Source organism: Halictus rubicundus, chromosome 5 (assembly GCF_050948215.1).
Source record: "Halictus rubicundus isolate RS-2024b chromosome 5, iyHalRubi1_principal, whole genome shotgun sequence".
Classification (NCBI taxonomy): Eukaryota; Metazoa; Arthropoda; class Insecta; order Hymenoptera; family Halictidae; genus Halictus; species Halictus rubicundus.
Window position 1 is genome coordinate 11836401 of NC_135153.1, and position 26569 is coordinate 11862969.

General features: G+C 46.1%; 1 protein-coding gene and 1 long non-coding RNA gene across 5 annotated transcripts in view; one reads left to right on the forward strand and one right to left on the reverse strand.

Moving 5' to 3' along the window:
* Positions 1 to 26569, reverse strand: part of LOC143354397 (uncharacterized) — a 532419-nt gene that overhangs the window by 143588 nt on the left and 362262 nt on the right. The window lies entirely within an intron of this gene.
* Positions 1 to 26569, forward strand: part of Kdm3 (Lysine demethylase 3) — a 365285-nt gene that overhangs the window by 103616 nt on the left and 235100 nt on the right. For all 4 annotated transcript variants that reach the window (XM_076788423.1, XM_076788426.1, XM_076788424.1 and 1 more), the window contains exon 7: positions 8119 to 8218. In XM_076788423.1, the coding sequence (XP_076644538.1) occupies positions 8119 to 8218 (100 nt within the window). The remainder of the gene's footprint in view (positions 1 to 8118; positions 8219 to 26569) is intronic.

Consider the following 26569-nt stretch of genomic DNA (forward strand, 5'->3'; position numbering starts at 1 on the left):
CTCTGTTACCTTCGATTCTTGAGAAACTCCGTTCTTCGACTTTGCGAATTTTCTGTGCTTCGTGCACGAGTCCTGGGTGGATGTTTTTTACTGGAAATTACTCTGCAGACTCTTCCGAATGCACTGGTATTTTATAGTGTTCGAGATGGGCGAACGTTTTTGAATAATTGTAGAGCGAATCGGTCCACCGATTCGGGGACTTTTCAACCTGTTTCGACCAGGTGATCTGATCCTTCGTTAGGTACATGGTTAAATAATATACAGCTTTAAATATTAAATGATTTGGCTACGGATTAAAATAAAAATTTTTAACTTTTTAAAATTATTAAGGAAATTTGCACAACGGTCTAGTCACGACGCGAATGATCATTACAAAAATCTACGTGGACAGGTTCGGTGTTGAACAGCCAACAAATCGGCGCAGAAATTTTCCTGCCACGGTCAACGATTCCCAAAATAAATCCCAACTTCGTGTACCATTCTCACCCCCGCGGTCCCAAACGACATCGAACAGAAAAATCGTGTCAAAAATCCGTTTCGGGGGCGTCGCATGCAAGTTTCGGCAAAGTCGAAGGAAGGGTGGTCGTGTGCAACCCCTTGTGCGTTCGATCAGGCCTCCTTCTAGCGTGTTGGCACCGTGTCGATAGGATCTTCGGCAGCCGATTGCGAGCTCGCGACGGAACATTAATAATTCGGTCGCGCCGGATTACTCGGTCGGCCCACTTATTCCGCATTCCTGTGACACGGGCGTCGAGAGAGACAGGTCGAGTACACAAGGGAGGGGGGTGGATCGTAGTTTCGGTATCGGAGCGGTGGAGGGGCTACGCCATTGGCGCGAGCAACAAGAGCGACACAAAGCCGGGAGCGACGGCGCAAACTATTTATTTCATGGGCTTCCCCCTTGTAGACGACGACGACTCTCTCTCTCTCTCTCTTGCTCTCTTGGGGCCTCTTTCCGTTTCCATCTCCGTTGCCCCCCCCCCTTTCCCTGCAGATCCGAGCTTTTAATGGCCGTCGGCCGTGGCGGTGTGCGTGGACGTGTGTACACGCGAGCCGTATATCAACGGGAGCGCATGCTACATAAGGGGAAGCGGCGGTTCGGTATGCGAGGAAGGCGCACACCGAGGCACCGGGGCTACATAAGGGCCACATAATGTGCGTGGCCATGTGCATCCGCCGGAATGCGACGGCCTAGGTGAAATGCCTGGTCCCGTGCCAGATACTTTAACCTCGATTCACAATAAAACGGACTGGAATCTTCTTTTCTGGCACCAACGCGCTCGGAGGTCGTGACCTGGACCGAGGAATCCGCGCTAATGCCGTCGAGAAACGATCGCCGACTTGCGCACTGACTCTCAAACTCACTACGCGTTTTACCCCCTCATTGTTGAAACCCTTTTATCATCATTCGATATTTAATCCTAGCCTTCTTCTTCGATTTTCTTCGATGTAGATTAATAATGTACCTTCAAAGATACCTCCAAAAAAGATTTATATAAAAGCTAGCAATTCCTCGAGTTTGCAAATGTTGATATATATTTTTGACTTGATAATATTCCAGCTGTGGTCGAGACGAATTCAACGACCTTGAAATGACGCTAACCCTCTATCGGCCCGTGTAACTTTCAGGTCACATGCTAATACATCGACATTTTACCACATAATTTTAGTTTTTTCACAAGATGACGTATACGTCTTAATTATATAATGTCTCTGAGATCACGAATAACAATATTGATGACGGTTCGCAGCGCCATCAACTTGAAATATCAAAGTAAATGGAAGTTGTCTGCGGATAGATACGAACGGAACAAAATTCGGCCCATAGAGGGCTAAAATAATTGTGGGCTTACGATCCACTGTGCCCGGTTATGGATTTCATCTTGATCGTTGGAGCATTTTTTGCAGCTCGATTTTTTACAATTCTCCTGCACGGATATGTTCATAAATTTTGGAGAAGTTCATGGATGCGTCGTTCGGGGAAGGGGAATGATAAAAGGTGAGGAGAGACAGCGAAACGCGAGCTTAAATAGAATTTAGCGAACTTTTGCCTTGTTCCGAACTTTCTCTGCAACTCTCGACGACGGCAGCCAGGGTTCTATTTAATTTTGGCCCTATTCAACTCGTGTACAAAGCTGCAAATTTACATAAACATCCACCTCTTGTCGCACCGCCGCTGGAAATATTTCGGCGGAGGTGCGCGACGAAGTTTCAAACTGTAATTATGTTCTACTTTGCAAGGCTAACGGAGCTTCGAACAATCTTCCGAACACGCGAACTGATAGATAGAAAATTACTAACCGGAATATCCGATAAGGTGCCGCGGTGTGCGTCAGCAGTAGAATCGGTCAGCCGTGGTCAGACACGAGCCGACACTTGAAATGAGTTGCTTCCTAAACGACTCGTATGCAAGAATGATATTCAGGGCTGAACGCTTGATGGCCATACTTCATTTTCATAATTTCTCAAGCGTACGTCCTTGAACGACCTTGAACACTGATGTGCATTAAAGTCACCTAAAACTAAGAAATCCAATGAAGTTCGTCTAAGATCATTCAAAGCGACCAAGCAGAAAATAGTGGAAGGTAAAAATTAGTGAATAACGTCTTCCTAAACATACAGGGTGTCCCTACAGTAATGCAAGCTTTTAAGCGAGACTCGTAATTTTGTTTTAAGCTCGTCTCTTCATTTTTTACGAAGACTGGCCTCGTTTCCGGTTGCAGTAAGAACGCAGGGACCGAATGACGAACATCTCCACTGCAGAGGGCAAGGTTCCCAGTTAAGGTCGATGCACATCTCACCGGCCCGGCCGGCCGGCTCAAAATTATAACCCTGGTTTTGGCCCTAGCGTTTACTGGCGGCAACCGTGTCAGGCTTTGGAACCGAATTTCTTCTCTGGCCTCTCGACCCTTTCCAGATGGCCTTTCGAGAGCGCGTTGACAGTTCCCTGCTGTGCGTGGCACAAAAAAAAATGTTTTTAGGGGCTCCACAGCTCCTTAGGTAATCTATCCGTACCTCTCCTTTACAACACCATGGAAATAGGAAACGTTCCTGGCACTTACAATTAGTGAAACAGCATCGCACATCCTTATACAGGGTGGTCCACACAATTGTTTCAAGTCATAACTCCGTTATTATTGCATTTACGAAAAAATGATAAAGGAGAAAGATAAATGGTTCGAAGAGCACTACATCTGTAGGCCTTTAAATTTTTTTTAGATGCTGCAGTGCATGTGCAATTAACAATTGCATCATTTCTTTAAATAGAATAGATTCTTCCTTTCATTCTACGTAAAAAATGATTAGGGTACCATGGCAAAAAAATTATTAGATCTCGAGATATTTTCAAAAAATGTCTTTATTGAAGAAGATACTCAAACACTTCATAACTATGTTGTAAAGGTAAACACCCTTTCGACATTGTTATCATAACAGAAACCGATTTGTACGAGTGAGCATTTCATAATTCAGTAGCAAGTCACGTATCGTAACTCGAGTACGAAAACTAAGATTTTGAAAAAGTGTAGCTGTATTTCACTAAATACAAGAAAATGTATGACATTTTTTGAAAATATCTCGAGATCTAATAATTTTTCACATTCAACATGTGTTTTTGATTCACAAGAAAAATTACCTGCCTATTTAAAATACGACAGATGTTCCCCTCAAACCCAACAAATGGTAGCTCGAACCTATAGCTCCGAAAGGGAGTACCGTATTATTAATTATTCTGGTAGCTTTTTCCTAATAACGCTCAAATTCCTTAACAAAGTATTCCCCATCTATTACCACGAGGGACTCTGAAATGTTCTAGTTAACAGCTTTTGAAATAAATAATGACGAATTGTTTCACCGCACAGATTGTCAGATGATATTCTTTCTTTTTCGTTAGCGTGGTAATAAATTGTTATTTCGTTTGTTACAACGTTCAAATTCCTTAACAAGATCTATTACCACGAGGAACTCAGAAAAGTTCTGGTTGATAGTTTTTTAAATAAATACAGCATGTTCATTCTGTCTTCGTACTGCCACGCTACGAGCCGGCCGGCTAGCCTGCGAACATTCTCGTCGAGAATGCTAGCCGGCTAGCCGGCCGGCTCTAGCATTGGGCAGCGAACCCCTGGGGTTCTGGTAGCAGAGGACACGCTGTGCCTTTGTTCCGAGCCTCTCGAACCCTCTCTAATAGCTGTCCCGGACCCCAAAATGCTTATAAACGGGGAAAAAACGGCCGGTCGGCCGGCCGGTGAGATGTGCATCGACCTTTAATCAGATAGACCGCTCAGACTCGTGTCACCTCTGAAACTCGAGTTCGTCCTCGAAGCGATCCTGCTTATCACCGTGGAATCTCCTCGGAGGCGATTCCCGATCGTCTTTTCGAATATTCACGAGCGATACCGGCTTTTAATTTCTCCCGAGGCGGTCTCTGGCCCTCTTCTACCCTCGAGGGCTTGTTCCCCGAGAATATTCGCCGACCGATAATCCAGCCGAGTATCCTTTCCACGCTCGTAAATTCGCCTACGTCCCGCCTCCTCTCGGTTTCTTCGTCGCGTACCTGGTGGCCCGTTTGTGCAGCGTCTACAGGCTCCTTGATCCACTCGGTATAATGTCCACCCAAAATCCTGCTGATCGAACAGCTCCTTGCACTCCTAATGATCAGAACCTTTTCGTGGAAAATAATGTCCTGGAAGAATAAATGAAACCTCAAAAATTATATTTGGCATTGTATTTACGAATCGAAGCGTTTGGATCCTCTGATGCCACAAGATTCAAATGTTCCAGTCGTTATTTTCAAGTTATGTAGGGTTGAAAATGCAGAAAAATTTGTAACGATTTAAATATTGATCTGGATGTTTCTCCAAGTGATCAGTGCAGCTCCCAAAATATTTTCGTAGTCATTTTAACGAAAATAAAACTTTGGAAAAGTTCGTGCCAATTTAAAGATTGATTCGGGCTCGCTTACGGCGCAGTTTAAAGGGACGAGCCAACGCAGTTGCAGGGTGGATCACCCAGTAGATGCACCGCGTTTATCTCGAGCTCTGCGTCAGCGCTGTCGCGTTTATCTACGGTAATAAATGCGCCGTTCGAACAAAGACGCGGAGACCGCTGCCACCCCGTATCGGCCCTCGCAACCCTGTCCACGTTTGCCACCGGGTGTCCCACGGCGTGACTTTACGACCGACAACAAAGCCGGCAGACTGACGTTACGATCGTCCCACTGCGGGACGAACGTGACAAAGGAGTCCTAGTTGAATCGGTCAAAGATTCAAATGTATCCCGAGCCTCCGATGCAGTTCCTGCTGCTCCGCAATCAAATTCGGCGCAGTCGAGCGTTTGCGAAAACCGCCATTGTCTTCGGAACATTGTTAGGCTATTCGGACAATTGTGACTCTGACGGGATCGATTATCGTGGCCAATACACTGCGGACCTTTGTGCTGACATAGATTTTCAAATGGGAAGCTCCATTACACCACTGCGAGCAACAAAGATATGCATCCTTGTTCGTTTGCTCGAATATGTCGCTCATTCATAAGAAAAATGACGTAAGAGATATATTTATAAAGAAAATTATAATAATAAATGTATACATTGTGCTGTACTTTATTACGAATGTACATGACAATTTGCCTAGTATCTAGATGACAACAAATTATTTTACATTTCTACGTTGGTTATATACAGTAAAAAGAATTGGCAATTTTAGGTAACTTCCAAATGGTTCTCCTGTGAAATTTCCTTCTTTTGACTTATGTCACTTTTCTTGTGAATAAACGATTACTCGTTTTAGCAAGTCACCGAATAAAAACAGTGCAGAAATTGTACGACATAGTAGCTAAATAGCAATTTCTGTTTTCCTGGAACAATTTCTTTAGTAACAGTTTTCCTATTGTAATAGCATTTATGACAAAAATAAGCTGGTGCATTTAAAACAGCCGAGAGATTAAAAGAAGTTAAAACTGTTAATATATTATTTTCAGCTTGTTGATATTATTACTGAATGAAAGAATCTTCTATATGACTACCGTTTCCATTTTTACAATTTTCATTTTGCATAAACGATGAGCGTAACCTGCCAAAAGATTCACTTATAATAGAAGAAACTTGTAATTCGTGGATAGAATAGATCGACGGTGCTTACCTCGATCACTAAATTTTGTTTTAAAGAAAAGCTGCGATCGTTTAACGTAACTGTTAAAAATCGAACAGTTTACGTGCAGCAACCTAATATTCGGACTATTCCTGCCGGCAGCAGTTCAGAGAGGCTAAACGAAGCCGCTCGCAGACGGTGACTATTTAAAGAGCAGGAACGTCTGGTAACGATCAGCGGACGATCGCCGCGGGAAAAATCGGGCCCGTGGATTTCATGTAACTCGTTATCTTCCTGACCGAGTCCCGCCGTAGCGAATCGAGAGTCCGCTCACGAATCGGGGCAAAGTGCAGCGACGCCGCGCCGTCGGCCATAATCTCTCGGCCGTGTAGCTACATCTTTTTCCACTTTGGAGGCTGGATCGTGACGCGAGAGAACTCCACGCAGAAGGAGAAAGAGAGAGAGAGAGAGAGAGAGAGAGAGAGAGAGAGAGAGAGAACGAAGAACCAATACGCTCTGAAACTACGATTATGAAACTTTTCGGTGTTCCGGAACAACCGCTGATAAACGAGCTCTGGAATAGTTCGAACTATTGATGCAACCCTGACTCGTCTCTGAACGTTCCATTGATTTCTAGTTTCAGAGACGAAATTCGAAATTTCTATTTGCTTGTCCCCAATTTTTATCGCCTTTGTCTTCGCTAATCACTACGGATTTTATGCGTGTATGAAAAAAATGAATAAGTGCGCCTTAAAGCAGTGGACAGATTTATAGAATTTAAAAATATCGGTTTATTAGCATCGTATTAAAATCGATAAAGCAGGAAAGGAATTTCTACTTGGCTCCCGTTTCTTGCAATTGATGCTAACAATTTTTATTCTGCACAAAGTCCCGGTAAACTCTAGTTCAAGATTTTGAACAAAATTAACATCTCAGTTCTGTAGATTGGCTTTGAAAGTGGGTCGCAAACAGTTTTAAATATTTCTTTTATTTTCTTTGCTTCGTTTCTGACTTAAGATATTCGTGAGCGTCGGAAAATTGCGAATACGTTTTCACAAGAATTTGAATGGTACGGTCGGGGACAATATTAACTGGACTCTCTTAAAAATCGCATAACTTTTTTAAGATTGGTTCAAATGACTTGAATTTCTAACAGTTTTTTTTTATCATTCCAACCAATTGTAATCTAAAGAAATGTTTGTTTACTCGTTGTAGTTTGCTAGAGCAAACTAGTCGGTCTAACATCCAAAAAACAATTCTAGTCACTTGGACCAATTCTAAAAAAGTTACGTGATTTTTAAGAGTGTCCACTTAATATCGTCCCCGACTGCAAGTGCTAAGTAGGTGATTAATTTTATGTCGAGTGTCATACACGGTTTAAATTTTCGTCCAAAAGCCGACGGAGTAATACACCTGGCCATTATTTGCTAATAACTCGGCTAAAGCGCTTCGTAGCGAGTTTGGAATTGATATTTATTGTTAGAAACTCTATATTGCAGTGATATTACGTCGAAAATCGTCTAGGACCGATACGGAAAAAGTTTCCTCTTAGCGGTGGATCTTGGACAAATTTTCGTCCAAGAGCCGACGGAGTAATACACCTGGCCATTATTTGCTAATAACTCGGTAAATACGTTAAGTTAACGTTAGGTCAACTTGCGAAGCTAGGCGAAGAATAGTGTAATCCGCGAATGACCAACGCGTTAAACAATGATTCCGAAATGATAAGAAGATAAACGTTGCCTAATTTTTAGCAGCCGTTCGACGGAGCATTTTCGAGCGGCTCGGTACACAAAAGAAGTGAATGGACCGGCAAATTAAGATGATGTAACGTGGAACGCGGGTCTCTTGAATAATTTCCAACAATTCTCCACGTCTGCCGTCGGCAATTCCGCACTCGTGAAGCGTTTGCCCGCGTTTGACACAGTTTCCCCGAGACTCGCGCGTCCCATCCCGTCTCGTCTCGTCTCGTCTCGTCTCGTCCGCGTTATTTCGCCGACTGACAAATGACTGTATTCCATTTATATTTCAGCCGCGACCCGGAAGGAGGCCCCGAGGACGTCCTGGAAACACCGCACAGTTGCAGACTACGCCCAGGATACAGAGTCCCATCTCGCAGCATCTTGAAAAAGGTGAGTGCGCTGCTTCTCTTGTCCGTCGACGCTCTTTTCTTTTCATCATTCTCCTCCGGGGCCATAGTCTGCCGCGTTGAAAATTTCAGACGCGTCGCGTCCGCAGCTTCCTCGCCCTCCTCTGTCGTCTAGCCTGAACTTCATGCGAATTTCATCGTGTTTTGTCACTCCCAAGCACGATTCCGAGACACCGAATAACAGAGGGAGAGAGAGAGAGACGGCTCGTGTCGGGAATAGACCAACTTCGTAACACCGTTATCGACGCCGGTCGATTCGAGGCTGTTCCACTTGGCTCTATTAATCGTCGACTAATTGCAACGAATCCGATCGATCCCGAGCCGTTTTCGACGACGATGGAAGTCGCTCCTGTCGCTCGGTTCCGAACTCTGCTCAGGGAAATCTCATTTATCTTACATTCGACCGTTAAGACGTCAGCCACTGGTTATTTAGCTGCTTGACCCCGATCTGACCCAAATTTTGACTCTTCACTAAATTATCCGTGCGTGAAAGGTCCTCGATTCGTTTGCCTACGGTGCGACGTACTTTTCTGAATAGTGAACTGTCCGGGTAATGCCTTGTCTTTAGTTTGTCAATTTTTTAAACTCTCTCTCTTCCTCTTTTGGTTAGGTTCGTGTTTCCACCGATCCTTTCGAGATAGCTGGCTATTTAAATTAATTAGCAGAGACTGGAAAATCGAATGACAACGCGAGAGCAATTCTTAAAAATATTCCAGGGTCAATACTTTAAACAGAACCCAGAATGTCTCATAACTAGACTGCGGATCTTTCTGCAAAATAAAAAATTTGTGTATCGATTGTGAGAAACAGCAGCCAAACAAAAACTTCGTTCCTCCTTTAATCATTTTTGTAAGTTAGAAATAGTACATCGATGTCTCTTAATCTTTTCTCTATTTAAAATTGTGCCTACGGATTTTAATTATAAGTACACAAAATCCACAGTCTAGTTACGAGCAGGGAAAATTTTACAAAGAAAAATTAAAGGACACGGAAGAGTAATCTTCAACTTTTTAAAATCACTGAAGAAAGAAGGAAGTTTCTATTCGGCTCGTATGTCTTGTGACTTCCTTCTTTCCGTAATAATTTCAAGAAGTCGAAAAATTGCACGTCAATATGTTCCAACTCATTTCAACTTAAAATTGTCTTTACTATTTGGCTCCTATGTGTTAACACGTTAAACGCTACGTCAGTCCCTGGGGACCAACGGTATCGAGTTTGCAACATAAAATATACCATATAATTCATACATTATTAAAAAATATGTTCACTAAATTCTAGTTAATTCTGGTTAATAAATTCGATGGGAACAGATTAAACGGAAATGAGGTAATCAAGTGTTTCGCTTATTTTTGCATTGCAATTTACATGAAAAGCGAAACGGAAAGCGAGACAAAATTAGCTGCCCGTTTAACGTGTTAACGGTGACAATTTTCATTTTGCGCAGCCCACTCGCAACTCCCTTAGTTCAATGATACCCGGCGAAGCGTCCGCATTTAGCCTAACTCCGGGCAGAGTCGGGTAGCTCTCTAAAGGTCATCGAAGGGAAAGCTAGACCCGTCTGCCGAACGCAGGACCGACTAGTTCGTAGCCTAGGTCTACGTCTTCCGCATGGTCGATGAAGCGAGGTCAAGTAGGGTCGTGGCTGGTGGTCGGCGGCTGAAGCCGCGATTGACCGGCTCGAAGGTCGAGCAAGGAGCTTTCACGTTGGTTCATTGACGAGGAAGGACCCCGCCGGAGGAGTTAGGCTCGCGGAACGCGTTGAAATGCATTGGGGACTGTTCTCTCCCTGGGGGACAAGATATAAAAAGAACGGCGCGCAGAGAGAGAGAGAGAGAGAGAGAGAGAGAGAGAGAGAGAGGGAGAGCAAGAGGAAAAAAATTAAGCAACCGGCCGAGAGATATTCGGGGTGGAGCAGCGCCGAGGGGAATAAATGATTCGAGGAACGGAGAGAAACCGGTCCACAAACAAAAGATTCGGATCCGGCTGGATCGGCGAGAGAAGGAGGCGGAGGAGGTGGAAGAGAGTCCTGGCTGGAGGGATTCAGCCCAGGAAGTGCTGACTCCGATAGGGAGGGTGCTGATGTTGATGAAACGGGGAGTAAGGGATTCCGAAGTCTTTGTTCCGGGACGAGCGCTTCTTAATCTCGCGGAACCGGTGTTCCTGCACGATGTTTTTCTGCTTTCTACGTTTATCGCGATCCTTCTTCTTCTTCTTCTTTTTCATCCCCTTCTCCACCTCGTCCCTCTCGTCTCTTCCTCTTTCTCTCTCTCTCCCTTTCTCTGGGTTAGTCGAGCTTTTGGGGTCGTCGGGATCGCCGAGGTCCCTTCGATTCTCGGCGTCCTCTGTTCAACCGACCGGGAAATTAGAACTTGTATCTCGCGGTGACTCGCCTGGCTGGCTCGCGAACGAGATGTCTCTTTTAGTTGGAAAGAACGCGAGCTGGGACCTTGCGAGTCCCGGAAGATCCGAGTTGCCTGGCGAATTTATCCTCAAGAATCTAGAGCAGACTTCGAGCAGTGGATCTTCAATTTAACGCAAGAATTGTGGAGTGTATCTAAAAACGATCCCCCGAATCTTTTTTAGCAGAGTGCCATCTCTAACCTTTCTGCGATGGCAAATTTAATTGGAGATATTTAGGATAACGTTCTTCAGGTTCAGGACCTCGTCAGCGCAAGAATTAGCGAGCACAACTAGGAATATACTCCCGAATCTTCTTCAGCAACCTCTCACCTTTAATCTAGTGTAGGTCGTAAATTAATAAGTGCAAGAATTAGGGAGCATAATCTCCTGAATCTTCAATCTACCTTAAATGGCAAATTTAATTGGAATTGTTTAGAATTAAGCACTTCAGGCTCAGGACCTCATCAGCGCAAGAATTAGGGAGCATAATTATTAATAGTCTCCCGAATCTCCTTTGGCAGCCTGCTATTCTCCCTATACGGTAACCTTAATTAGAAATATTTAGAGTGAGGTTCCAATGGTTTAAAACCTGACGAGCAGAGAAATTGAAGAGTATATTTGCGACTTGAAAAACATTCTGTGGACCATCGACGGACCGGAGTTCCTCCCACAGTCCTCTTCTAAACTGACTTCATCTGTACGCTTGCGTTCGTCATCGTCGAACAGTCGGCCACTCGTCCAAGTTAGCTACCGTGACCAGGTCTTCTTTTTTTTTTTTCGTCTGTTTCGGGGATGCAGCAGGAAGCGAGAAGAGAAGCAGGCGCCGTCGCGAAAGTTCCCTTACGTCACCGGTCAAATATAACCGACACGATCGCTCCTCTATTTATTCATCCTCGTTTCCGACGCCGGGCGACCCCCTCTAGATCCCGTCGATCTCCCGGAGATCGCTCATTGTTCGTTTTATTGGCGAGATCGTGCCGCGACTTTTTGATCGTGCACGCTTGATCATCCATTCAAGACATTGTTCCAATAAACGCGCCACCGGCGCGATTGATATTCGTATGATCCTCACGGACAGTTTTATTACGAAGTCGAGCGATGCTTTAATTATTTTAGGTCGCGGTTTAATTCGACGGGCCGTAGTTTATTAACCGTCTCGATATTTTAACACGTTCCCGTACAGTCGGACTCGTAATGAAAATTTCGGGGTTCATTAAAAGTGAACGGTATCCATTTCTTTTAAGTAGAAGTATATCAAATATCGAGTGAAGCTTGAGTTCTGCTACCTTCGTATCCAAAAGAAATAATAACACTTGAAATGCCCAACTAGCATTCACAAATTCTATAAAATCAAAGTAATTCATTTAGCGAAGTATAAATCAAAAAGTTGAGATGTGTGGTACTGAAAGTACTCTTACAACCTTCTTGCATTTTGCAGACCCTAATAATTTGCTACGAATAAGGCTAATATGGCGCTGGAAGTGTCAAAAAGCCAGGAATAAAATCTTATTAATTCCTTAAGTAAAGCACGTTTCTACTTTGAATAAATATAAAATGTAAAATCTGGAACATGCTAATGTCAAGAATTATCTGAAATTTTCTGTGCCAGCCATCGATCCTCCGAAGCTCTTCTAGAAATCGATGTCCACCTCGACTCTCGAGTTTCATCATCTTTGCGATGCCTCGTCGCGAGGCGAACGATGATTTCCGGCGGAAGCGGAGAATCCCTGAGGGAGCGAGGCCGGTTTCCCGTGGAAAGGCAAAGAAAATCGCGGGTTCCCGGTAACTCGACCACGGGCAAAGATTCAAAGCCGCGATCTTTCTTTCGGCGAGCAGCGAGGCAAGGCGAGGCAGGGCGAGGCAAGGCGCGGGGGCGAGCGAGTGCACGCGCTAATAAAGTAACGAGGGCCTCCTTTGAAGTGGGTCTTCTGCGTCGCTGTAATTCCTCGCCTCGTCGTGGTCGTCGTCGACGTCGACGTCGACGTCGGCGTCGTCCCACAGCCGCCCCGGCTTTCTCCCCTTTTTTCTCCCTCCGGTTTTTCTCTTCCTCTCCCCTTCCGAAAATAAACGCGCCGCGTAAAACGCGAACCGGATGACACGTCGCTGAAAATACAACCGGCGTTGCGACGCGATGATATTTCGTAGTAATTACGAGAGCGCGGGGGTGGTGGCCGCCAACGAGAGGAATTCTTTTCTATTTAGCCCTCGACGAGCAAATATCCAACGGCCGCGGAAAACAGTACGTTAATTAGGGAAATGCGTGCGACCACGGCTTCCTCGACGCCGCTGATAACGCTGCGCCACATCAATTTTGCGTTACGATGTCGACCATGATACACTGACGTTGCACGCAAAAGCTTGTTCTCTCTATTCGACTCAATTTTTAAGAAATATCATTTTGGGACAGAGAATCGAATTTTTCCTGCCGTATCCGTGAAAGATATTTCGATGATTTTTAAGTGGAAAAATTCTGCACACTCTCCCGAATACAATGGTATTTTTTTTTTTTATTAAATTATCAAGGTTTCAGCGTGTTTAAAACATACTTGAACAGAGCGATACGTCGATTATCTATTTTTCTCTTTTAAATGAAAGGTTTAAAGTAAAATCCAACATGTGATTGAGCACATCAAGAAAAGTGAGAATCTTTCTCTCAAAAGTTACTCAAGAACCGATGACAATCGAGAATGACGAATTTCCAGGACATTGTGGGTTGGTCAGCGTAATTAGATGGCTGCTAATCAAGAGGCTGTCGGAAGAACGAGCAGAAGCCGAGATTCGCGAGCATGTAAATTGGACTACTATGTATCCCAGTGGTTGATATACAAAGATCGAACTGGTATACGAGCTGGGCTCTGACAGAGTATCTGGCAGAGTCTCCGACTGCCACCGGAACGTCCCCGGTTCGAGTCTCGCCCCAGCGCAGATTTTTCTCTCGCCTCGGAAATTTCTCCTCGAAATTCTCGGTGCCAATTTTCATCGGACCGCGAGAGAGAAAGAGGGAGAGAGAATTTCTCGGAAACCATGTCTCTCCGCAACAGAGTTGCAAGGCGGCGTGTGACTGGGAAAACGTGTGCGATTGCAACAAGGAAAAAGAGAAAAAGAAGAGAAGGAAGGAGGGGAGGGTGCGCGAAAGAAGGGCCCCGGTGCACAAGTGCTGCAAGATTCTCAAATAGAAGAGAAAGAGAGAAAAGAACACACAAGATCGCACGGAAACGAGATTGATAGCGGGTTACACTGGTCGTGTACGGCTTGCTTGGCAGCCTACCAATCCCGAGTCGTCGACACTTGTTCCGTCCCTCTTTCCCTCGCCCGACGAGTTTCAAAGTCGGCTCCGGCCAACAGGAGGAAGGAAAACTGCTGAAACTATCTCTCCAAAGAAAGAAAACACACATCCCAACATGTGTGCGAGTAGAAGGGAGAATCCAAGGTAAAAAAAAAAGAGGAAAAGAAAACTGGTTTTCTTAGGAGTTTGTAAAATGGAAAATCGAGGATTTATGGGACAATGGATCGTCGGATCGTTAAATTCCGCGTGACGCTGGAACGTTTCCCAAGAGAGACAGAGAAGGAGAGAAGAGAGTCGTCAGTTCTCTCTCCTCGAGTTCTCGCCCCGAACTTTCTGATTGATGATGACTGCCGCGCCAGAGGAATCCTCTCGCAGCAAAGATTCACGTTGCGTACAACCGAGAGATGTGTATCGCTGCGCGACACTTGCATCCCAAACGCTCGGACAGCGGAGATCCATCAGAATCACCTACGACAAATGTGTGTGTCCCAGTTGGCCGGCAGGAACCCGCGTTCTCAAAGTTTCTGTGCACGATGCCAGTGCACTCTCTGCCAGTTATGCCGGTGTATGTGCGTGCCACGGCCTGCACACAGCTATCCGCAATACGGTTGTGCCGTGGCACACGTGGCCAGGCCACGCTGGAAACGGCCGGATTAAAGTACCGCCGGCTAGCTGCGGCACGTGGGCGGTCGTCTGTCGCGGCCCCGTAATATATGCGTTTAACATTAGGCGTGCAACGTATGCGCGAATTGCGAACGGCCGAGAGAGGCCACATGTCGGCACACTCGCATCTGGCGGCCAATGAGCGCCGCGCTTTACTACCGGTGATCACCTGGAACACCGTCTAGACCAATATCTCGCGACTCCGACCCGCGCTAAATCACTCTAATTGACCAAAATGTGTACCGGCCTAGCGGAGACCGAGTAATAGGCCATTCTCGCGCCGTAATCGAGCCGCGACCTCGTTGGAGCAAGTCTGTCTTGCGAATGGCGCGCTAGAATGCAAAAGTTGACGTGCGAGCTGAAAGATAAGGGAACAACTGGGTCAGCGTGTTTATGGAAAACGTGGACGCGATAAAGACAATTTCGATCAGATTTGCACCTGATTCAACAGTGAAATGGGCCTGGAAAAGTCTTAGCGTCTTCTTAAATTGGGCAATAAATCCGTAGCGGTTCAAAAAATTTCCCAGAGGTCCCAAAATCGTTCCATCACCTTCCCCAAAATGTCCTCACACAAGACCTCCTCGAATTATCCTTAAAATAATCCAGCTGAAGTAATATTTCCCCCAAAAAGAGCCCAACTACGGTCACGCGAATTTCACTTGAGAATCTCTCGCCCCCTCGACCAATGAATACATACAAATTATGTAAGGTATCATTTTAACGGCGATTCAAGAGTTGATACGCGTCTACCGTTGAACAATTTAAGTCAAAGTTGTCGAAAGTTTGCGCGAGACGTGTTACGTTCGACGAATGCATTATTTCGTGATCGACACCGCTCCTAGTGACACGGTATGTGCGCACACGCTTGGAAGAGAGTCAGTGTAGCTGTCCAAACTCTAGACCTATATCTCACGATTCCGACTCGAGATAAATCACTCTAATTGGCCAAATAGTGTACAAACGGTGGGAGGGTTGAGTAATAGGGTACTCTCTCGCTATAATCGCCCTGCGACCTCATTACCGCAGTTGCTTACCCTAATGTGTCTCGCGAGTAATACGAAACAAGAAAACTGAATTCTCCAAGAAATTTCAAAAATAAAAATCAAAAGATACATTGAACCCTTTCTACGCGAGCAGCCACTAAAGATTGCCATTCCGTTATACAACACAGTTTCTATATTATTCAGTATAGGGAATAATGTATAGGGAAACAGGTGCTTAACGTCATGTGCATAATGTGAAAAAGATTAAGTGGAATTAGTATGCTCTACGTTAAAAATATAGATAGCATGAATGATAAAAGTAGAATTAACAATACGAACAACACGAATAGCATGAATGTTAACAATACGAATAACTATTGGAATCGATAGGGGAATCGTTAGAGGTGTTTACAATTTTGATCATTAGCATATATATATATATATATACTCAATTTTCCTGGTCACTATCTCACTAGGTCACAATTTATTTTTTCTTATAATGCTGAAAGATAAAGTTCTTTTACTTGTAATCATCTTTGTACTTAAATATAATTTAAAAAAATTTGGTGATAAAGGCCTTCTTTTCATATTTCCTTATGATGCAAATGGATTAATGAACGAATTTTTGGATCGCGAGCCCTGCTCGTTATGGGCGCGCGAAGGGCCCCGACGACGTTCTCGTAGGGAGGCAGCGGTAATTCCAGCGTTGGCCGTTTACCAGAGGTTTCCCTATTGGGCAATTCGCGTCAGAGTCGGCGAGACTCCGCGTGGGGAACGCCACGTCCGGGGAATGCATAATTTCGTGATCGATATCATCGGCCCTGTTGGCATACGCGTTCACGTATGCGCAGTTGCGCAACACCGGCACGCCGTCGAAAGGCCGGGGGGAGAAGTTTCGCATTGCTTGGCCCGAATGGACACCGATATCGCAGCCCGTGCGAGACGAGCCGTGACTTTTGAATGAACCCGGAGGCGACGACGACGACGACGGTGACTCACCCGTCGATCGTACGCAACGATTTATCGCACATGCGCGGTAATCCTCGTGTCTACCTTCTTCAGCTGTTATTAGCAGTATCTTTATGCAAAACAAGTCGTTTGTACGGAACAGAAGTTAATTGGAGGTGCACTTCTTCTATTTATAATTTGAATATGTTGCGGAATAATTAATGACTTCACAGTTTTGTATTTCGTCGTATTCTTTCTACGAATGCAGACTATTTTTATTTTAAATAAAAATCCGCCGTGCAAGAATGAATCTGTAGATTGTAATGTATGTATTACTTGATTTAAGTGCTTCGTAACATTTGCAATTTTAAAGTCGGTCGTTTCGTGTGTAACAACCTAATATTTCCTTCGTTTCTGCCCGGTGTCCAGCAATTTTTATCAATTTCCCGAGCGAACGAAATTCAAGCCCTGGGATATCGATCGGAGGGGGGCTGCTTGTTTACGCGTTCCGGGCAGCCAGCGAGCAATTTTTCGCGAGCCCGCGGAAATTAATTGATCGATCGGCCGGGAATTCTTTTTCCCGCGGAAAACCAGCACGCCCGAGGAAATTCCATTAGCGACTCGGGGGGGAGTTGGGCGATCGACCGCGAATAACGCCTTGCTCCGTAATTTCGACGATAATTTCGCGGCCCTGGAATCCGACGGCGCGATACCCGCGATAAATTCTGCCCGCTTGAATATTGCGTGCGCGCCGCTGCGAGATACCCCCCGGGAAATGAAATTTAATCGAAATCATTCGCCCCGTTAGCACATTGAACGCTGCCACGCGCTCTCTGCGGTGTCAAAATGAATTCTCCACTTCATTCCTGCTCCATTTGATACTCCCTTCCGAAGCGCGCGCTTCACATTTTTCCCCCCGCAATTCCCTACAAAAAATCACGCGACCACTGTCGTCTGCAAAAATTCGAAAGGTCACATTTGCCGGCTTGAAAATTCACTTGAAATTTTCACGCTGCTGAAAACGCGATCTCATTAAACACCGTACAAAATTTCCTACTGCTCATACGGAAGGGAAAAATACTGTGAATAAATATTGTATTTCTAAAGAAATCTTTAGACAGGCAGATAGAAAATATTAGGTCAGTGCAAAAGTGCCCGATTTAAAATGCAACAGGGAATCGAATTTTTGCAGTGGCCTAACATTACATAATTATTCCCATTCTCTTGCTCTAGTAACTGTACCCTTGTGCTCTGTAGCGATTAGTATCACAAAAATTCAGAAAGAGCATCAGAAAATCTTGAGACCAGTAGCGCATGATTCTCAACGTGCTAAAAGGATTAAAGCAACAATTCCGCTTGGAACGGACGCGGAGAATTGCTGTTTCGCATAGAAATCTGCAGTCCGCCAATTAAAATGGTTTTAAATATCATGTCTTACAATGTTCGTTTTGGTCGTCCGATTTAGCGGAAACGAACGGGATTTTCTTTCTGCGGTTTGCCGAAGTCAGCGGCTGGTTGATAGCGTGTTTCCACGAAGCGGTGAACGCGCGCGGCAACTGCGAATTTGTTTGTACACAGGTGGATGGCGGTCCCCAGGTAATTAGGCGGCTATATTTGTTCCGGTTTAAACTCGGCTCGCTCGTTCCGCCCACTAGTTGCAGAACTCGGATAATTATTGTTTCGAACTAACTTTCAGTTTGCTCGATTCCGCGCCGGCCCCATCCCCCCTCCCTCCTCCGGTGTTTCCATGGAATTCCCGCCACCGGGTCCGGAATTCCCGTGAATTCGTTGCTCGCGGCGAATGCCGTGGCCGCGCGCGGAATTTCGAATTCCGCTCGACACTGCCGTCAATGTCAGAGCTTCCCCCGAAAAATCCCTTCGGAATATAATTACGTGACTTTTTTTCGTTCAAACTCTGATCCCATCTCATAAATTAGGAGCGCTATCGTCGCTAATTAATGCGCTGGAGAACCCTTTTTACGTTCGAGAATTATTACCGGGTAACGGTAGAGCGGATGTTCGTGCAGGTTCGCAATTTTAAATTTTGCTATTTCATTAAACACTGGGCGCAGACGTAATTTTATTTTACAGTCTGAGGGCTCTGCTGGATTCATTAGATTACAGGGGAGGCTGGAGGAATTTTAATCAGCGTCTGAAGTCAACTTGATTCACACAATATTCACGATTCTGATAAAAACACATTGCACTTTGAAATGTTTCTTCCGATCTATAAAATGTCCATTCTGTATAATTTTCTTCATGATATACTACAATTAATTTTGTTACGAATTCATTAAACTTAGTAATGTTGAAAATGTCTCGAATAATTTTTATTGACGCCCCAGAGTCACCCTTTGAGTGCAAAGGGACGATACTGCAAATATGTTTCCGACACAACTGACCGACATTTACTGGCATCTTCTGTTTCCCATAGGCGACTCAGACAACGTCTCTTTTGCGATAAAAATCCGCAGATTACTCCCTGAATCTTCTCTCGTTTCGGGGATCCTCATTATACCTAAAGAACTGACCCTATCGGAAGCTGCCCTTTTCCGGAAGACCTTTGGAGAATCCATTAAAAAATTTCCCGCTATCTACGGGGCCGTCGGTTCTTGGTTCGAACACAATCTTTTTAATAAATCGCTCGTTAAACGGCGGTCCGTTGGCCGCGCGATTAATCAAGAACGTCTCCGAATGGAACGTCGTCTCGGGGTAGCAGTTTTTCCCGGTCGAAACGCGGCCATCGATCTTGCGGATTTTACGAGGCTGTCGCGAGATCCCCTGGTCTTTGAAACCGCCGCTTTTAAAGGATCGTAAAGTGGCCCGGGCATTCTATCCCCTCGCGTTGGCTCCGCTGCCGGGTCCGCTGGCCGAGGAGCTTTTCTCCCCCGGGGTATTTTATCGCGAGCGATCAGCCAGGCACCTTGAACGTTAGGAATATTGATGACGTCGACGTCTCCGGACCGTTCCACCGGGAACCCGGTCCCGTATAAGCCCCTTCGCTGGTTCACATTTCGTCCCTGAATTGATGAGCTTCCTCGCCGACACGCTCCGCTAGGCACCGCTCCGCTCAGCTCCGCTCAGCTCCGCTCGGCTCTCTGCTCTTCCTAACCCCTATCCTCGGGCAACCCTGTCTCTCGTTCGCGACAATGGGAATTCAGTTACGCTACATCGGATTAGTCCCGGGCTCGAACGCGGAACCTCCAGCCTTCGATAATCACGCTCGATGTGTAACCGGTCATTCGATTACGAATTGCTTCCCGGAATTGTTATCGCTCCGCCGCCGGCTCGATCGCAGTTGTAGGTCAGTGGCATTGATCGATTACTTGTCGGGCAGCCGTCAATCGACTGTAGACCTCCGCGGGTAGATATTTATAGCGCGCGAAGATCCTCCGGGGATAATCAAATATTTATTCGAAGTTACAATTTCGCTTTGAGCTCAATGGTAACGGCCACGAATCGAAACAAGACTTCATTCAGCTCGAATTTGTTTGGCTTCCGCGAGGAATGTCTGGACTCAGTCTTTCGATGTCTGGCCTTCGGGATTGTGTAATCGGGTTACGTTTTCATTAGTTCGTGCCGCAGAGTTCGCGGGAAAACGGTGGGAGGTGTAATTTTATTATCGATTTTAAGCCGTGTCTGATCGCAGGCTGTCTCATTCCACGTGATCGGTTGCTCCGCGTATTCGTTTCCCGAGGAACTTGATTGTTGCATAACGATCCAGTTCGTTAGCATTGACATTTCACTCGGTAATAAAAAGGCGTCGACGCGTCTGATTACAGACTGTCCCATTCTCCTTCGGCTTATTTATTTTGTAACCACCACTGGAAGTGGTCCAACTAGATCGGTCCAGTTTCCAGACTAAAAATTATCAAGAAATTGTAGGATAAAAGATACGAGAACACACAGAAAATAGAACACTATCCTAGAAAACAGCACTACTGGAAAACTGGTCTCCAAACCTAGATCAATCACTCTCCTCTTGTGCAGTAAACATCATTCATAGTAATTAAAAAAATCTCCCAGTGGACTGAAAATCATCCTAACACTTTCCGCAAAACATCCCCACAAAAGACCTTCCCCAAAACAATACTTTCCCTCAGAAAGAAGCTCCTCAACTACGGTCACACGAATTTCGCTTGAGAATCTCTCGCCCCTAAAACAATATTTTCAGAAAAATTACCATATAGAACTTGTGTCCCGTTGCAAACAGGTGTCTGCGATGATTTCCAGTTCGCCGTTGAAACCCCTCGGAGCCATAAGCCGAGCGCACCGCCGAAAGCGACAGTGTGCTCGTTCGATTAGTAGTTTTTTAAGCGTTTCTCCCGGTCGGCCACTCCGAAGTAAGAGTTTAAATCCCAGTCTCGGTCCGGGTGGAAAACTCCGCAGACGTCGGAGGGGTTAAGATCGGAGGCACCTCCGCCCCCAGGAATCCATAGGTTACGACTTTTCGATCCCCGGGGGCACGGTAGCCCGGGGGTGGTGTGGGAACTTCCTACGGGGTAGTTATCGAAGCTGGATCCTCGCGTGCGACGCGCACAACTTTCCCGGGAAACTTTGCCCGAAGTAGTTTCTTCCTCCGTCTGGAGATCCTGGAATGTGCTGCCGCGAACTTTCCTCGCCTCTTATGAAACATTCTTCCCCTCGCAGCCACCGTCGCTAGCGATGGGGATGATCCCGGAGCGAATGTCGATCGTCCTGGGACTTTGAAACAGCTCGCCGTGAAGGGCAACTTTGTTGGTAATTCGCTCGGTACTTCGTTGGTACCTTTTCTGGGACAAGTGTCTAAACAAATCACTAAACACTTGAGTATTGTACCAGGTTCATACGAATAAAATGGAAATATTCTAGGTCGGAGGAAGAATTTTCAGAATTGCTGTGCCGACGGAAAAATGATTGATTAATTTTGGAAAAATTTGCATCGATTCGTGCGTCGTTCCTATCGCTGTTTGCTCTCCCCGGAGATTCCGTCTTTTGGAGGGAGGACCTCAAAGGAATGCAGCGTGGTTTATTTTTCCGGTCCTCGCCCACTTGGTCGTGGAAGTTTGCGCATTAAGAAACTGGAAACTCGCGGCGTGGGAGCGCGCGTGCACCATCCGGCACGGGGAGAAAACTTTCGGATACTCGACGCACAGTTTCGATAACTTCCGACGGCGGAAACTTTTCCTTGGCGGACCCACGGAACCGTCGACTTCTGGCCCGCTTTGTTTCCCTTAATTAATCGCCGGGAACCCGAGCTCGGGGCGAGCAGGCTTTTTCGGGCTTCGAGGTTGTCGTTTCCCGTTGAACGTCTCCCGTTACTGCATCGGAATTGTTCGGACCGTTCGTCGACGAATGGCGGCTGTCTCGTTAACGGGAAACAAGACGGCTCCGCTTTCCTTCGAGTTGTCTAGACGGCGAACCCGACACTGAACCCGATTCGAATTACCATTTTCCTAGGGAAATTTCCGGGAACAAAGATCGCCGCGCCGATTTTATTTGTTTCAACGAACCGGCTGAATGGGCTACCCTCGAGGAGCGGAATTTCAGCTCGCTCGTATGCGAATTGTTGACGCTCCGAAACGCAACAATGCTACTCGGAATATTGATCTATCGTTCCACCGGCTCGCTGCCGTAATTTTCTGCGGGCGAGATTAATTAGAGAGTTAATTCAAAGTGTGCAAACGTAAACTGAATCAATACCTGTGTTCACACTTTTCTCGAAAAATTGCAGCTTGGGAATTCAATGTTGTGCCGAGCCTAGTATTCACTGTGCAACTCGAAAGCAATGTTTACGAGGACTTTGACCAGCATTAAAAGCAACAATTGCACAAATCCTCAATAGAACCAGAGCGTGTGTAAACCGGCCGTGGGTAACAATATAATAACAGGTATCGAATCCATTTCTTTCATTGTGACATTATTAGAATGCGGATCGTTTATACAAAATAAAAAGTTTCCGGCATCGATGGAAAGAAGCAGGATTTCATCCGTCGAGCCTTTTAATAAACTAGAAATAATCCAACACTGCTCTTAAACGCTTCTAAAATTTTTGTGTGGTTGAGTTACTAATTTTTTAATTGCATAAAATCCGCATTGAGAACAGAGCAGAGAGTGATTTTTCCAACCACGTACAGCTGGAGCGGATAAGGCTCCAGACGCATAGTGAAGCAAAAGACCCGCATTCCAGCGATCGCTGTGTCTGCCAAGGATAAATGTCGCCCCTTGTCCCGGCCCTCGAGAAATTACAGTGCTCGATCGGGGGTGGAAACGCTCGGGGGGTGGAAATTGGACAGAGCCCTCCGGTTCGTTTGTCCTCGTTCCCACTCGGTAATAAGCTTGCCAGAGGGGCCGAAGAAAAACGAGGAAAAAGATGATGCGTCGAGGATGCCTCTTCTCTGCGGCCGGGCTCTCGATTCTCTCTCATTTAAGTGGCGTTACGACTCGGAAGACGAATGGCGGTCCGATCTATCTTGCCCGCGGAAGATCGATCGGCCCCTGGGCCTCGGGAAACGCACACCCGAAACCGGCCGCACGGAAAACATTCCGTCCCCGACCGACGCGACGGTTTTCCGCATGGCCAGCGTCCTGAAAGAAAAACCGAAGGACGCACCGATCAACCGAGCACCGGGGGAACAACTCTTGGCAAAGGGGAGAAGGGACCTTTGAGGCCGGAGGTGACGCAGATCCGAATTCCCGAGGGTCATTCAGATTCTGCCTGGCGGATCTCGAAAGATACTTCCTTACACAATGATGATTCCGTTCGGGAAAAGAGAATCGAAGCTGCTGCGGACTGGGATTAAACAGGGCGCGTTGGTTCAGACTTTTGAGAGAGGCTGGGACGGAGATCTGTGTACTTAACACTAGAAGACGAAATGTAATCATTTATTGTTCCCCTCAGGGTTACAATCCCATTACATCACATCTCCTTCAACTCGCAAAATCGCAGACCACTAAATACACAGAGAGAGAGAGAGAGAGAGAGAGAGAGAGAGAGCGCTACTGTCGCTTTTCAATATAATAAGTATAATGAAATAGTAAAAATAGAAGACAAAATGACGGACTCGAAAATTTTTAATTTACAATTATCAAGAGTGCAAGATTCCTTTCTTTCAGCACAATTTTGTTATTTTTACAACGCAATGTGAAATAGTGACTTTTAGTGCTATGTAGACCCAGTGTTAAACTGTCTTTTAACTCTCCAGAGACGATATCGGTACACCATACTAGCTCTACCAAATATTATATTTAAAAATTGTTTGTGTGAAGTCAATTTATTAGATACGATGAATACTTTATCGTTTACTTATTAGCATAAAGGGAAATTCTAAGCTTGACGTTCGGCGTAAAAATACAGGGGCATTGGCAACAAAGCATCCGGTTCGCAACGTGCTAAGGGTTGTTAGTAGACGTCCATATTCCATCGCACTTCGCGCCGAACAAAATCCAGCAGCCCTCTCCGGCTTAGATCGACAATCCCGCTCGGAGCCGCTAAAAGCCAACTATAAACAAGTTTGCGACAAAAAGCCGCGCCATTAGCAGCGAAGTGTCTAGTTGGCGAGGCGCTAAGGGGGTTAACGAACCTCTATCCTATTCTATCAGTTAGCAACGCGACGCGTGACAGTGAATGCGCACAAGAGGCCCAGGAAACGTTGAATCCGGGCGAGAACCGTAGTCGTCAGGCGCGGCGTGATAATCAACGTTTCGAGCAATTAAAAACGCATTCTCCGGGCTGGGTGATGCAGGCTCGCGTGCGCGCGACACCTGAACGAGCCGGGCCCCGGTTTAAATGGCGTCTGCATACAGGTTCAGTTCCCCGTCCGTTCCCCCTGCGGTTGCATAATCGAGCGAACGAGCCAAAGGCGGCCTCTCCGGGAGCAGCTGTTCATCGTTGAATTCCAGCGGACGCGCACCTTCCGTCCGCGTGTTGCACGCCGGGAGGGGTTGCGCGGAGCTGCACGCAGGTGCAACGAGCTGCACGGGCAGCAGGTGGTGCATGGACAGGTATCGATGAGACCTGTGTCCGGGGGATTTCTTCCGATTTCTCGGTCCCGCGATTATTCAAGGTGAGCCCCGTTGCTCTTTTAGAGAGAGAGAGAGGTCGTTCGTTATGCTGGAACTTGATGCTCCTTTTGCGACGATGGCCTGATGGCCTGCAAGCTGCGCAACGATTTTTACGTTCGACTCTGATTCGATTCTCCTCGCCGTCTGCTACAGTCACAGTCATCGTCCTGGCGATCTGGGAAAAGGCGGCCTGGCGATTCGCGGAATTGATCGGAAAACGGATTTGACACAGGCTGTAAGCTGGAGCTCGAAATTTCCCAGATACATCATTCAGAAGCTATTCGAGTCGATCGAGTTATGTGCCTCCGTACGCAAACGAGTGTTAAAGATTAGTTTTGGAAGTTTGTACTGCATTTACCTGCCACTTGTCCTTGGTGAGACTTTTACAGCGACTTCCACAACCTGAGGAATCTTGAAATTCTGCCTTAAAACCCTTCTGCGACTCCTTTGAAACACGTTGACCCCAACGGACACGCCAAACTGGTCCAATCTTTTCTAGGGTTCTAGGCAACCTGACTCTAAAAGACTCAGCTTAAACAAACCCCGGGGTTGGAGATCAGAGAGGATCGAAATGGACCCTAAAACGGAGCGCTGTAGACAACCCCCAGACCTATCCTACCGCGCAATCTGAAGCCAGGAGCAAAACTAGCATCCAGGGACCCGACGCAACCCCCTAATCTCGTATCTGCGGATCAGGCCACGTCTAGAGCTCGTATTTATCCAAAGAATACCTAAAGCGAGGGCTCGCCAGACAGTGAGCCAGTCCAGAAGCTATCTATCCTACGATCTAGGGGCTGGGGGAAGGAAACTAACGTTCGGGGACCTAGCACGACCCCTAATCTCGCGCCGGTTGATCATCCCGGGGCAAGACAATAGCCACTCGCTGAAGTATTCACGTCCCAATCACGAGCCCGCGACGAAAGACGCGCACCAGAGAGAGAATCGGCCGGCCGGTTTCGATCGAATTCCAATTTGCACAGGTGGGCAGAGGCGGCGACGGCCTCCGACGGCCTCCGACGGCCTGCAGGCTGAAGGATGAGGAGGCGAGGAAGTGCAGGAGGCGCAGGTGGAGAGGGAGGAGGAGGCAGAAAACCGAAAGTGAGATTAGCTTCGTTCTGGCTGGCGGGCCGCCAACTTTCCGCCCCTCCTCGCCCGGTTTTATTGGGCTCACGCATGCACGCAGACCACGGCCGGGTTTCGAGCGACCCGCTATTCCCGTACATCCGGGTCTTGCTCGGTTGCCGGATACATAGGGTGGGCCAGGTTTTCACGACTATACTTATCGAAATGATCGTAGGAAAAACGAAACTTCGATCTGGTTCCTGTCTCCTGCGATTGACACTGAATTCTCTTCTGACCTGAACGTTTCGGCTGAGAACAGTTTTATACTCCCCGTGTCCCATAATAATAGCAGCAGCTGATGAATTTCATTTGTCCTGTAATAATAGTAGGAAAATAAAATAAATATGGAACGCAGTATTTATTATCAAAAAGCTAGATTAAATTAGACAGTAAATTAAAAATATTACTCCTCATTTTTATTTTGAGTGTTCAGATAGTTTCTGGATTTTTCAATAATTTCGTTACCGCATTCGAAACTTGTAGGTAGGATCCCTTAGCTGCGAAGCTTTGCTTTCCCTGTATGCTTGAGCTTACAATGATTGGAACCATCGTTCTCCAAACTCTCTTTCTTCATCTTACTTTTACAATGGGCTGACATTCAACTGAAATAAAACTGTTGATTTCGATCAGCCGATGAAATTAGAAAAATAGTTATAATTCGTAACTCCATTCGTAGGTTAACCAGAAAATTGATAGATGTGTCAAAACAAATGGCAGATGTCATGAAACATTCATTTTGATCGCAGGCTTCGCAATTTTGCGCTACAACATAACTCACAGCTGCACTCGCCAATAATTCCCGTTTAAATATTCGCTTGTCACTATTATTATGGGATAGAGAGAGTATTTTGAAAAATTGTGCGAAAATTGTACGTACAATTCCACGTGC